Source organism: Scyliorhinus torazame, chromosome 11 (genome assembly GCF_047496885.1).
Source record: "Scyliorhinus torazame isolate Kashiwa2021f chromosome 11, sScyTor2.1, whole genome shotgun sequence".
NCBI lineage: Eukaryota > Metazoa > Chordata > Chondrichthyes > Carcharhiniformes > Scyliorhinidae > Scyliorhinus > Scyliorhinus torazame.
The window spans coordinates 111,831,379-111,846,608 of record NC_092717.1 but is presented as its reverse complement, the minus strand read 5'-3'; the positions used below and the strand labels follow the sequence as shown (position 1 = coordinate 111,846,608).

At 40.9% G+C, this 15,230-nt stretch overlaps 1 protein-coding gene across 4 annotated transcripts in view; it reads right to left on the bottom strand.

Moving 5' to 3' along the window:
- Positions 1-15,230, bottom strand: part of arfgef1 (ADP-ribosylation factor guanine nucleotide-exchange factor 1 (brefeldin A-inhibited)) — a 362,892-nt gene that overhangs the window by 32,423 nt on the left and 315,239 nt on the right. For all 4 annotated transcript variants that reach the window (XM_072467619.1, XM_072467620.1, XM_072467621.1 and 1 more), the window contains 4 exons: positions 12,808-12,943; positions 10,631-10,769; positions 8,669-8,741; positions 467-623 (listed from right to left, as the gene is read on the bottom strand). In XM_072467619.1, the coding sequence (XP_072323720.1) occupies positions 467-623; positions 8,669-8,741; positions 10,631-10,769; positions 12,808-12,943 (505 nt within the window). The remainder of the gene's footprint in view (positions 1-466; positions 624-8,668; positions 8,742-10,630; positions 10,770-12,807; positions 12,944-15,230) is intronic.

Genomic DNA, 15,230 nt, shown 5'->3' with positions numbered 1-15,230 from the left:
AAGTAATACATACAGGTTTGATCTTGACTTTGACAAAATCCTAAATAGTATCTATCAATAGGGTTAATGCATAGCCCAGTTATAGCTATTCAGCTTGTGCACTATTCCTATACATCCGGCCCACTTGAAATTCACCAACTTAGCTCAGCACTAAACTGAAATTGAACCTCATACCTTTCTAAGAACTTTACTAGAGGAAAAACTCTTAATTTACAGAAACATACTGTAAACTCAGAGCATATTCAGGGATTTTGTTTTGTTAAAGTAGATAATTATTATGGAGATGGGGGAAATACACCTGGGAAGAGAAGTTAAATGGAAGGAAAATTAGCCCAGAAAAATTACCTGCAAGAATATTTGGAGAAGTACGATTATTTAAATTGGACAATATGGAATCCAATATTTAAAACCCTCAAAGTTACTCAGTTAGACAGACCCAGTTTATTTTTCCTTGTCAAATACTTACTTGATGGTGTCTTAGATTTAGCAGCATCATCACTAACATTGGATACGAGACTAAACTGACTCTGGCGCCAATCTAAAGGATTCCTCTCAGCACTGGTCACAGACTGTTGGTCATCAGCCTTACTCAGAATGTCTACTGACTTTTGAGAAATAGCATCCTAAAAAGGCAAGTAAACAATTTTAAATAAGTCTTTTACAATAAGGAATCAAAGAAACTATGTTATTTTAAACTTCAATTTAATACACATGAATTTTTATTTTTAAGTTTTATTTCATAGAATTTACAGTGCAGGGGGCTATTCGGCCCATCGAGTCTGCACCGGCCTCTGGAAAGAGCACCCTCCCAAGCCCACGCCTCACCCTATACCTGTAACTCAGTAACCCCACCTAACCTTTTAGACACTAAGGGGCAATTTAACATGGCCAACCCACCTAATCTGCACATCGTTGGATTGTGGGAGGAAACCGGAGCACCCGGAGGAAACCCACACAGATAGGAGAGAACATATAGACTCCACACAGTCACCGACGTTGGAATTGAACCTGGGTCCCTGGAGCTGTGAAGCAGCAGTGCTAACCACTGTGCCCCCCCGGTGTCATGTCATACAGGACTATTACTTGGGTATAAATGTAGCTGTTTCTTCTACACGTTCTTCAATGATTTTATGAGGAACACATCATCATTTCTGAAGCAACCGATAGTGGTTTTACTGAAAACTGATTGGTCTAATATAGAATCCTGCACACTCATGGAAGAACACCAATATTGTCGATTACCTATGAGATGTTCTCCTCATTATGTTGCGTCCCCCTATATGTTTGCAGAAACCCAACTTTGTTTATATTTTAAAACTTTATCCTTATTACTACCCGAACAGGCACTGGACACCATTGCAGTGTTAATGTAAGCCTACTTGTGACACTAATAAAGATTATTATTCCTTACTTTTAAAGCTGTACGTTTTTGCTGATCACAGACAATCAACATTGGTGACTCTATGTCTGGAAATTATTATCCAGCGGTCTCCAGAAGAAGAAAATTCTCTTCTCAGTTTCAGGAATGTCATTCATCGTTGTGCCTAAGGAGTTTTGAACAGATCACCTGGCATTGTACAAACCAATATCAAAGGGAGCTCCAGGAATTCCATTCGCATTTGATAAGCCAACCTTGCTAGTGGAGTTTATGGGTCTGTTGAGATAATAGTTTCCCAAACATCAGACTCTCAACATGAATGGCACCCCTTTCAACCCACAATGGCTGAGACATTAGTAACCCTGCAAACAAAGCCAAATTCCAAACTCTGGATAAATGTCCTGTGCTGAAGTCACTGTGGAGAAGGACGGTTCACCTGACCTAAGACTCTCCTATCACCGTAACCAGTCCACAGGAGATGCTATCTCCCTGGCTCTACAATCAACACTCGAACACCTCGACAACAAGGACACCTACGTGAGACTGCTGTTCATAGACTACAATTCCGTCTTCAACACCATTATCCCGACAAGACTTATAACCAAACTCTGCAATCTTGGACTTGACCCCTCCCTGTGCAGCTGGATCCTTGACTTCCTCACCAACAGACCACAATCTGTCAGGATAGGCAACAGCACCTCCTCCACAAAAATGCAGCAGGGAACTGACATTGGTTCTGTCAGCTGTGTGTTTGAGTTTCCAGTTTGAATAAGGGAATGATGCTATACCTCTTTACTTTCTGGCTTTCTTTCGCAAGCCACATTGAAAAAAATGAAATACAATTAATTTTTACCTTCAAGGGAGTAGGTTGGGTTCCCCTGACACGGATACAGAAACCCAACCCTGTATATATTTAAATATTTAATCCTTATTACTATTTTCCTTCCTGTCTGCAATGATCTATTATAATATTTATTTCTTATTTTGTGATGTATATATTACAATTAATATACACCTGCAGTAAGGGTTTAAAGACCTGTTGCTTATTATATTTTTCACAATAACAGCAAATTTTACGGGCTTCATTAGCGTTTTAACTGCGCTTGGACTTCATAATCAGGACAGTACCCCCGGCACTGCTAGGGGACAGTATCAGGGGGGCCCCTTCAGGAAGCCCCATGGCAGTGGTGGGGGGTGGGGGAGGGATGATGGGTGGTGGGGGAGGGGGGGAATGGAGGGGAGGGAATGGAAGGGGGGAATGGAAGGGGTGGGGGGAATGGAGGGAGGGTTTCCTCTTGCGTGTGTCAAGGGAGATGACAATGTGCACGGAGTTTCCTGTTTCTTTTAAACCAGATTTCAGAGTGCCCCGATCTCCAAACGCCTGATGTTGTCGTGGGACATGCCTCCAGATTTATATTCTTCTAAGCGCTGGACAATATGGTCAGAAAGGCCGGCCTGCTGTTTTTGTCTGGCCCAATACTTAGAAGGGCGGCACTGTGGTTAGTAATGCTGCCTCACAGCGTCCAGGGACCTGGGTTCAATTCTGACCTTAGGTTGTGGAGTTTGTACATTCTCCCCATGTCTGTGTGGGTTACCTCTGGGTGCTCCGGTTTCCTTCTATATTCCAAAGATGTGAAGGTTAGGTGCATTGGCCCCGCTAAATTGCCCCTTAGTGTCCAAAAAAAGGTTAGGTGGGCTTATGGGGAGAGGGCAGGGGCATGGGGCTGGGTAGGATGCTCTTTTGGAGGGTCAGTGCAGACTCAATGGGCTGAATGGCCGCCTTCTGCGCTGTAGGGATTTTATGAAGACAAACAGAAAAAGTCTGTCCAGAATGCATTTGATCCAGTCAGCTAAAGCTGTCGATGCTTTAAAAATAAAAGCTTTTTTTAATTCACAAAAAAGCCAGAAGGCAAAGTTGACTTTTTTCCAGATAAAATTTACCTGCCTTTTTCTAAAACACAGAAAAGTTATATGTGCCTGAGAAAGAAACAACAGTGCTCTATGATTACACACCGGTTCAAGTTTTTTCTGTTTGCAACTTTATAAAGTCCATCAAGGTAAGACAAGAAGATGAGAGAAAGATCAGTCAAAAGGATACAAGGGGGGGAAAAAAGTGTCAGGGGCGATGGGTCTTCATTGAATGTTAATTGATTTTCATTCTTAACAAGTTGAATTTTGAAGCCAACTAATTATCTCTGGCTGTTACAGCTACAAAACATTAATGATACTTGCATGGCACATCCTTGTAGTGATCTGAATATCTAACAACCATAAAAAAAGAGTAAAGACAGTTTCCTTTCCCATTCTAATTTACTTTAATGTAAAAAAATTTGCTTTTTGAAAGGAAATAAGCCTTTTCAGGAAATCTAGACAGAGAAGTGGAAGGAGAGGAGAAATAAGTTAAGGGTGAAGGGGCCTTTGGTCTCCTATAACATGCCCTTACACAAAAACAATGAGAATAGAGTATGTTTATAGAAGGTTAAAGATGAGATGAGCGAGAAGGGGCATTAATTTAGTAAAAATTGCCATTTGGCAATGTTGAAGATTTACAGGGTCAAATGTCCTGCACACAGTTGTGTCCTATCCAGAGTTATTACTCTCTTGTTTAAAAAATAATCATGGATTTGAACAACATGAATGAATTACTGTACTGCAACTCAGTCATTCAAGACATGATGGAGTCTATGTCCATATGCAGCAAGACCAGGACAATGTTCAGTCTTGGGCTAAGTGACACATTCCATTCACGCCACACAATGACCATTTCCAAGAGACCATTTCCACTTGACATGCAATAGCATTACCACACTGAATCTCCCATCTTGGGTTTACCATGGACCAGAAACTGAACTGGCCCAGCCATATAAATGCTGTGGCTACAAGAGCAGGTCAAAGATTGGGTATTCTGCAGTGAGTAACTCATCTATTGTCTCCGCCCCCCGCATTCCCCCCCCCCCCCCCCAAAAAAATATGTCCACCATCTAAACCAAGAGTGTGATGGAATACTTTCCACTTGGTTTCATGAATACAGCTCCAAATGACACTCCAGGAAGCTCATCTACAAAAAGAACAGCCTGCTTGATTGGCACCCCATCCACAAACATTCACTCCCTCCACCACAAACATACAATGGCAGCAATCCACAAAATACACTGCAGAAACTCAACAAGGCTCCTTTGACAGTACCTTTCAAACCCACAACCTCTCCCACCAAGGAGAAGGGAACACTACCAACTCCAAGCTCCCCTCCAAACCAGACACCATCCTGACTTGGAACTATATAGTTGCTCCTTCACCGTCACTCGGCAAAAACCCTTGAACTCACTCCCAACAGCACTATGAGAGTAGCTTCACCGCATGGACTGCAGTTGTTCAACAAGGTTGCTCATCACCACTTTCTCAAGGGCAATTAGCGATGGACAATAGCTGGTGGCCTCGTCAGTGATGCCCACAGGATTTTTAAAAATCTCTTCCATCACCATAAACAGATATTTGGAATTCTCGCAGAAGTACTTCCACGACGTGAATAAAAATGTAATCACTTATTTTTAAAACACACTTGTATTTATGTTGCTGTTTCAATGCAGTAAAACATTCCAAGGTGTTTCACAGAGGCATGATCAATCAAGAATTTGACAGCAAACCACTTGAGAAGATACGTCTGTCAGCAACAAAGCAACAATAATTGCCATTGACCTCAAAGAAAGCTGCCCAGAAAAGCCTGCTACCCTTTCCTGCCATCATCTAGAATCCAGCATCAAATTAAGGGGATCTCCAAGTGCCCAGCAAAAGTGATGATATTAAGCCGCGAACAGCCAATCACACTGAAGTATTCTCAGATAGCAAGCCAATAAGAAAAATCATACAACCTCTTCAACTTGTATTTACTTAATTTAAAAGATAGCTGAATAAATTAATGATTATGAGATAAGATCATAAGAGTTGAACCACTGACAGCAACTTCTAGATTTCTGCATTAATGCAGAAGATGCTGTTAGTTTCAGCATAACGACAGCAAAAGATTATTACAACTGCACAATCTGGGCAATGGCAAATAATTAAAAATCAAATAGTCAGACATTTTGGTCAAAGAGGTAGAGTTTAAGAAATGTCTTAGTGAAGGAAAAATGGGTAAAGAGGTGTAGAACGGGAACCCCAGAGCTGAGCGCCTTGGCAGCTGAAGGCATGTGCATTAATGGTGGAGAAATCAAAGTCAGGATGCTCAACAGGCCTGAATTGGAGGAGCACAGACATTTCGGAGGGTTGAAGGGCTGGAGGTTATAGACAGGGTGAGTGAGGTTGTGGAAGGATTTCAAGACAGGCGTTTTAAAATCATGACAAAAACTGAAACTGTTGGGAAAACCCAGCAGCTCTGGCAGCATCTGTGCAGAGAGAAACAGACTCTTCTTGGCAACTGTTTTTGGAACTGTTCCAGGTCAGTGAACAAAGGGGTGAACAGGATTTGGTGCAAGTTAGGACATGAGTCTCAGAGCTTTGGATGACCTATATTTACAGAGATAAAAGCAAATTAGTGCGGATGCTGGAATCTGAAACCCAAAGAGAAAATGCTGGAAAATCTCAGCAGGTCTGGCAACATCTGTGAGGAGAGAAAAGAACTAACGTTTTACAGAGATTTGGTGATGGAAGGTCAGTCAGAAGTGTGTTAGAATAGTTAAGTCTGGACATATCAAAGGCATGGATGAAGATTTCAATGTAGGTGAGTTGATGCAGGGGCGGAATCAGCAATGTCAAGGTGGTGAGATTTGGAAGTCGACGTGATGGTGCAGACATGGGGCCAGAATCACTTCTGAGGCACAAATGTGACGCCAGTGTTGCGAATACTCTGGCTCAGCTGCTGAAGAGTGATCGAATTGGTGGCAAGGGAACTGAATAGGTGGCAAGCGAATGGAGATTGGGGCAGGGACTGAAGGCAAATGTTTCAGTTTGAGCAATTTTTCTGTTTGTCCAATACTGGATATCAGATAAGCTGTCTGACAATCTGGACATAGCACAGGATTTGAGAAAAATTATGGTGAGGTAGAGCTTGGTGTTGTCAGCATAGATGCCATAACTTGGGGCTGTGTGTTTTTGGATGAAAATGCTGAAAACAGCATGGAGATGAGAAACATGATGAGCCCACGGATAGATCCATGAGGGACACCAGAGGTGACAGTGTTAGCGAGAATAAGAAAAGACATAGCAGGTTGGATTTGGATTTGATTTATTGTCACGTGTACCGAGGTACAGTGAAAAGTATTTTTCTGCGTACAGTCCAGACAGATCGTTCCATATATGAAAAAAACATAGGACATATATATAAATGCACAGGCATCAGGTGAATATATGGAGTGTAGCAGTACTCAGTAGAGAAAATGTGTGAAGAGATTAGTTCAGTCCTTAAGAGGAACATTCAGGAGTCTGGTAACAGCGGGCAAGAAGCTGCTTTTGAACCTGTTAGTGCGTGTTCCGAGACTTTTGTATCTCCTGATAAACGTTCGGAGAGAGAATAACCCAGGTGGGAGGAGTCTTTGATTATGCTGCCCGCTTTCCCAAGGCAGTGGGAGGTGTAGACAAAACCAACGGATGGGAAATCAGGTTTGTGTGATGGACTGAGCTGCGTTTATGACTCTCTGTAGTTTCTTACGGTCTTGGGCCGAGCAGTTGCCATACCAGGCTGTGATGCAGCCAGTTAGGATGCTTCCTATGGTGCACCTGTAAAAATTGTTAAGAGTCGATGTGGACATGCCGAATTTCCTTAGTTTTCTAAGGAAATATAGGCACTGTTGTACTTTCTTGGTCGTAGCGTCAACGTGGGTGGACCAGGACAGATTGTTGGTGATGTGCACACCTAGTAATCTGAAGCCGTCAACCATCTCCACCTCAGCACCATTGATGCAGACAGGGGAGTGGAAGACACTTCGCTTCCTGAAGTCAATGACCAGCTCCTTAGTTTTACTGACGTTGAGGGAGAGATTGTTGTCGTCACACTATGCCACTAGGTTCTCTATCTCCCTCCTATACTCTGACTTCCATCGTTGTTCAAGATCTAACCCACTACGGTCATGTCATCAGCAAACGCGTAGATGGAGTTGGAGCCAAATTTTGCCACAGACGTATGGGTAAAGGGAGTATAGTCGGGAGCTAAGTACACAGCCTTGCAGGGCCCCGGTATTTAGGACTATTGTTGAGGTGTTGTTGTTTATGCTTACTGATTATGGTCTACGGGTCAGGAAGTCGAGGATCCAGTTGCAGAGGGAGGACCAAGTCCTGGAGTTTTGATATGAGCTTGGCTGGGATTATGGTATTGAAGGCAGAGCTGTAGTCAACGATTAAGACTCTGACGTAGGAATCCTTGTTGTCAAGATGCTCCAGGGATGAGTGTAGGCCCAGGGAGATGCCATCGGTGTGGACCGGTTGTGGAGGTATGTGATTTGCAGTGGATCAAGACATTCTGGGAGTATGGAATTGATGTGTCTCATGACCAACTGTGATTTGCTGGCTATAACTGGGTTAAGAATGGAACCAGGTGAGCTCAGTTCTATCCAACTGGATGACTACGGAGAGGTGTAAGAGTAGGATGATGTTATCAACTGTGTCAAAGGCTGTAAACAAGTTGAGAAGGACAAGAGGGGGATCGTTTCCCATTGTCAGAATCATACTGGATGTCATTTGTGATTTTGATGAGAGATGTTTCAGTACTGTAGTAGGAAGCAGATTGGAGGGATTCAAACAGGAGTTCTGGGAAAGATAGGCTCAGAGTTGGGATGTTACAGCGCGTTCAGGAACTTTAAAGGAGGTTGGAGATGAGGTGGTAGTTTGCAAGGACAGAGGAGTCAAGATTTGTTTTGTTTTGAGAGGTTGATGCTGGCTGGTTTGAAGGAGAATGGGACAGTTCCCGGAGGAGACAGGACTGTATTTAATCTAATATATATTAATGAAATCATTTTAAATTGACTCTCACACAACATAGCCTTCAAAATTCAAAGATGGCTTCAAAGATCATGTTGATATTTACAAAACTGGCTGACAGCATCATTCCTTTTGGAATCTGTTACATCAGAGTAACATCATTGGCTGGTTTAATGTCATGTGTTACACAATGACGTCATTGGTGCATTTCATGGGCTTTTGTCGAGCTCAGCATCGTACCCCGTTTGAGCAGCATCTTATAAATAAACCCCTTGCACTATGTTATACAAATTCGACGTGTGCCACCTCTCTGCGGCTACAACAAAGAACATAACAGAATCTCAAGCCAATATGCTATTGCGAAAATAATGCAATGCATACCAACTGTTTTTCTCCAGCATCAGTTTGTAATGAGGTGTCACTTTCAGAGTGCGAGGGTCGCCATGATAACAATCTAAAATACACAAATTATAGCAAAATGAATTTTGTTGCAATGGAAACATGCTACAACAAAAAGATTCTATTAATACAGTCCTCAGAATCGTGCAACAAAAATGGGCATTTTTAGCATTTCTATTCAAATGCATTTGAATCTGGAATTCGGAATTTAGACAAAAATCCAAATGTGAATGATGAAATACATCAATTTTCACAATTAAATCACAATGAAACAATATTTGTAAGGTTGCAGTTCAGCAAAATTATTGTTGCCCATAGATATGTTACAATTCCTACAAAATTACAATCCTTCAGCAAAGTGAAATGCAAATTTGATCTGTCATTTAACATGTCTATCAAATTTAATGAATCATATGATCAAATTGGAGATTAGACTTCCTTAAAATGTCATATATATTGCACATAATGCATGATTTTAAAACTGCACTTTAATCAGCAAAGAGATGACATATTGGAGATTGAATGCAATATTCTCAACTCCTCTCACAGTTCTGTGGGTAAATGAACCAGCTGGTGTGACATTGCACCATTTAAACAAAGATTCTAGGTCTCAACACTAGTTGTAGCCCCAATCAGCCAAAGTGATAGTACAGACATAGGCTTTAATATTTCTAGATTAGTAACAGGGAATCACCACAAAAGAAAGTCCTGCAAAAAAGTTTTAAAACATTTATTTGAAGTATACTAACCTCATGTATGTCAGAGCGCTACTCGATCTAACTATTTTCTTCCTCACCACTCCCATTCTCTATTTGAGGGAGGCCAACTATCCAACAATGTCTACAATAATGCCACAGTTGGCAGCTAAGTGGCACAATAGAATAACCTGGGCATAAATTATCTATTGATCTGTCTTTAGCTTGTGCAGTGACATGACATGAGTGGTTCCTAACTGCGGTGTCACTCAGATCACTAGCTCAGAGAAAGAAAAATCAACTTGTGTCCAACACTCAACGAGATTGTGTTGCTACCCCAAAGTATTGCAGCACATAGAATTCATCAACTTTGTCAGCATAATTTGGATTGAATCAGGAAATACCTTTCAAATTTGGTGATGGTCAAATGCCAACTGTATAAAACCTCACGGCCTATTTCTAATAAACCAATAAACTTGGTTGACCATATTGCAAGCAGAGGTTACGGAGCAGCTGTATTCTGCAAATTTCATAGTTAAATTGTTTTATCTTACATTGGCCCATGTCATAAACCTTATAAGCTCATCCTCTATAATTTGAGTCTATTGCCATCAGTGTGTTGCATATCAAATTTAGATATTAAAGAATAAATCTTTTAGCTGAGCAGTGCAGACAAAGAAACAACTAGGGTCAATCCACAAGCTAAGTGATTTGATCTCAGATTGTTGGGGTAGTGGTCTTATAATTGACCTCAAAGTCTCTGGGTTAGGTACAGGAAAACTGGCTCACGATTCTATCCAGCAATCATTACTGAAGTGTACTGATGTCAATGTTGGGTGAGTACAAGAATGGTTTATTCAATCATGGTTGAGAAGCAACCATAATTGAATAAATTGCTAACACTATCTGCTTTAAGACTTTAAGAACGAATATCTGCTAACTGGCAAATGGACATGGATGTCCCGTGAACCAAACACAGCCAAGACTTCGAATTGTTCAGAAGAGGAAAGGGAAGTAAACCAGTTAGAAAGAATAAAATCTGTAAAATCAAACATTTAATATTTCAGCCATTTGAGATTGCACCAGCATTTTTCTTTTATTAACATATTACTGGAACTTTATGTTGGAAAACTTTTAAGCAGTGATACAAAGTACTTTAAAATTTAAAGGATTAATATAAACCCCTTGACACAGGATGCATGGTAAGGAAAATTAAAAGTTTTTTTCCCCCTTTAAAGAGATCTCTTACACATGAGGAATCGTTGTCTTGAAGATGTCCAACATACAGTTGCAAGTTTTGTCCCATGTTTCTGGCAAAAACTTTTCCCCATTGAGAATGACAACATTCTCCAGACAGTTCGTACCAGAACGAGCTAGTTGTTCATTATCTGGGGAAAAGGAGATGTTTTAATAGAATGATTAATAAAAGATTTTTTCAACAATTTGTTTATGGTTGCATTCATATTACAACAGTTGCATAGATGTAAAGCAATTTGACTGTCTCTAGAGAAAAGTACACCCTCCTACAGGAAGTTTCATTTTGCTTCATTTCACAGTCTGGTCAGGTACGGACTCTGAATTTACACCATTGTAAATAGGTGCAAGTGATAACATTCAAAACTGATAGCACAATTGCTGTGTAACTTCAGCATTTATTTTTTCAGACCACAAGCCAGCATGCACCATCCCTCCAATCTTGATGCCCCAATTTTCCACAAACTGCATTAATGTCCATCTTTGATCAGCCAGAATGAAATGAAATTTGAGGAACTTCTGCACCACATCACTAGAAGAATAATTGTTTTGATGACGACAATACTATTCTCAGATCAACCTATCCCTGGTCGATTATGAAACCTTCATTCTTTTAAGTCTGCAATTATGCAGCCACTTTAAGTTTAATTGAAAGTAGATATGGGTCTGCACTTAAGTATATTATACCTTGGAGATTAGATAAATCTGACACCTGTGCAGACAAAATCACCTCCAGCAGAGCAGCTCTTATTCTTGGAAGAAAACGTAGCGGGTCTGATTAGCAAGTTTTGGATGATACTAAGATTGCAGGAGTTGCGGATAGTGATCAAGATTGTCAGAGAATACAACAGGATATAGATTTGGGCAGAGAAATGGCAGATGGAATTTAACCCGTACAAATGCGAGGTGATATATTTTGGTAGATCCAATTCAGGTGGGAGCTATAAAATAAATGGCAGGACCATCAGGAGCATAGAGACGCAGAGAGATCTGGGCGTGCAGGTCCACAGATCCTCAAAAGTGGCAGCACAGGTGGAAATGGTGGTAAAGAAAGCATATGGCATGCTTGCCTTCATAGGACGGGGTGTCAAGTATAAAAGCTCAAAAATTATGTTACAATTATATAGAATGTTGGTTAGGCCACATTTGGAATGCTGTGTCCAATTCTGGTCACCGCACTACCAGTAGGATGTGGAGGATTTGGAGAGAGTACAGAAAAGCTTTATCAGGATGTTGCCTGGTATGGAGGCTATTAGTTATGAGGAGAGATTGAATAAACTAGGATTGTTCTCCCTAGAGAGACGGAGGTTGAGGGGCGACCTTAAAGAAATTTATAAAATTATTAGGGGTATAGATAGGGTGAACAGTTGGAGGTTTTTTCCCAGGGCGGAAATGACAATTACAAGGGGACAGAGGTTCAAGATAAGGGGGGAAAGGTTCAGTGGAGATGTGTGGGGAAAGTTTTTTTACACAGATGATGCCTGGAATGTACTGCCAAGTGAGGTGGTTTAGGCAGATACGTTGGCGACCTTTAAGACATATCTGGATAGGCACATGAACAGACGGGGTACAGAAGGATACAGGCGGTTGGTCTAGATAGGATACGTGATCGACGCAGGCATGGAGGGCCAAAGGGCCTGTTCCTGTGCTGTATTGTTCTTTGTTCACACCATATGGCATTCAACTTAAATCCGATGGGGAGTCAGGTTTAAAAAATACTGAGGTGACTTTCACCGCATGAAAATACCATTGCCTAATTCACCCAATACAATCAAAAAGATGCTGATGAAAGCATGTAACATGCAAGCATGTTAGCGCACACAAAAATTTCTCCTGGAATTTAAAGTGTGAGGCACAGCTTGTAGCACAACTCTAGAATTTACTGCTTCACACTTTGGTCTTGAGCCATTTGGATAGTTTAACAGCCTAACACATCTGGATATTCTTTAAGTGGAGCAGATGTTTGGACATAATTATCATTCCAAGTAGTCAAATTTTCAATTTACAACTACAATAATCTATTACATTACAGGTGATGTGCAACTCTTGAAATGAAAATTAATATTCTTAATTTTCTATGTATATTCCAAAAAGATACTTTATCTTACGAGGGAAAATAGCAAAAAGTGTACTGCTTGCATTTGTGTTAATATTTTTCTCTGTTAATCTTACCTTGCTGCACACACCAATATAACTGTGCAAATATATCATCCAGAAGGACATCATTGAGTACTTCAAAGTACTGAGTGAATACATCACAGATAGCATAAAGTGCATGGTTACAGGTGGTGGTCATCCATTCAGCTTTCTGAAAAATTAAAATGTCATGATGTTAATATCCCAAACTCTAACTGCTCCACACCTATTATACCTTGCTGTTATGTTGCATAATACCTGCCTATTAATGGTTACCTCTTATAAAACACCATTGTAAATTTAAACATTAATTTTATTCTAGATCAAAATAGTGTTCGATATTTTCCAACATTTGGATTAACATGTACAAGGAATCCTATCATCATGAGTATAAGTTTGCAATTTGCATGAAGGAAAACAGTTTGGAGAAACCAGATCTTGGGAGAAATAAGAAATGTCATGCAAGAGTACCTTTAAGAAATGGGTGTTTATTACTGCAGTGATGTCAGACTGTGGGTGGAGCTGGGCTGTCTGTCAGCTTTTAGTTTCACTTTAAGAAAAGCTTGGGTGTGTCTGTGTATTTTTGGTTTCGTTTTTCAGTGTTGGAGCTGAAGCCAGACAAAGCAGGTGTACTGCTGTTCTCTCTGCCATGAAAAGACTATCTCTTGATCATATGGTGAATTCAGAATTATAAATGTTTTCAGTAGTGAATGTAAACATGATGTGCTCCTGTTAAAAGTTGTTTCTTTTGTCTTCTGGATGTTGTTTGGGAAGTTATTAAGGATTACTTAGTGTTGTATTCTTTGGAAGTTGTATTTGAATTAATGGTTGCTAAGATGTTCACTGTATGTTTTAAAAAGGTTAACTTGAGTCACAGAATAAACATAGTTTTGCTTTACAAAATACTTTTCCATTTCTGCTGTACCACACCTGTAGAGTGGGCCGTGTGCTCCCCATACCACAATCTATTAAAAGTTGTGGGTCAGGTGAACTCCATGATACACTTTGGGGTTCTATAAACCCTGGCCCATAACAGAAGTATGACAGCAAAGACTAGAAATTCATCATCCTGCTGTCCCTGAGGAACACAGAAAAATCCAGTGGAAGGCGCGACCTCTACTATGCCGACTTAAAAGAATGACTTGTAGAAACATAGAAAATAGGAGCAGGAGGCCATTCAGCTCTTCGAGCCTGCTCTGCCATTCATTATGACGATTGATCGTCCAACTCAATAGCCTGATCCCGCTTTCCCCCTATAGCGTTTGATCCTCTTTGCCCTAACTGCTATATTTAACTGCTTCTTGAAAACATACAATGTTTTGGCCTCAACTACTTCCTGTAGTGACAAATTTCACAGGCCGACCACTCTCTGGATGAAGAAATTTCACCTCATCTCTGTCCTAAATGGTCTACCCAAATCCTCAGACACAACTACCATCAGGAACATCGTTCCTGTATCTATGCTGTCTAGTCCTGTTAGAATTTTATAGGTTTCTATGAGGTCTCCCCTCATTCTTCTGAACACCAGCGAATACAATCCTAACTGATTCAATTGCTCATCATACGTCAGTCCCACTATCCTAGGAATCAGTCTGGTAAACCCTCGCTGCATTCCCTCTAGAGTAAGAACATCCTTCCTCAGATAAGGAGACCAAAACTGCACACAATATTCCAGATGTGGCCTCACCAAAGCCCTGTGTAACTGCAGCAAGACATCCCTGTTCATGTACTCGAATCCTCTCGCAATGAAGGCCAGCACACCATTTGCCTTCTTTACCGCCTGCTGATCTTCAGTGACTGGTGTACGAGGACACCCAGGTCTGGTTGCATATTCCCCTCTCCTAACTGATGGCCATTCAGATAATAGTCTGGCTTCCAAAGTGGATAACCTCGTATTTCTCCAAATTATATTGCACCTGCCATTCATTTGCCCGCTCACTCAACTTGTCTGAATCACATAGAAGGATCTTTGCATCCCACCCAACTTCGTGTCATCTGCAAATTTGGAGATGTTGCATTTTGTTCCCTCATCTAAAGCATTAATATATATTGTGAATAGCTGAGGCCATGGCACTGATCCCTGTGGTACCCCACTAGTCACTGCCTGCCAATTTGAAAATGGCCTGTTAATTCCTACTTTTTGTCCTGCCAACTAGTTTTCTAGCCATCTCAATACACTACCCCTAATCCCATGCGCTTTACTTCTACACACTGATCTCTTATGCGGGACTTTGTGAAAAAAACCTTCCGAAAATCTAAATATACCATATCCACTGGCTTCCCCTCGTCAACTCTACAAGTTACATCCTCAAAGAATTCCAGTAGATTTGTCAAGCATGATTTTCCCCTTCATAAATCCATGCCGACTCTGTCCGATCCTGCCACTGTTTTCTCAGTGTTCTGCTATAAAATCTTTGGTAATGGATTCTAGAATTTCCCCCACTACCGGTGTCATGTTA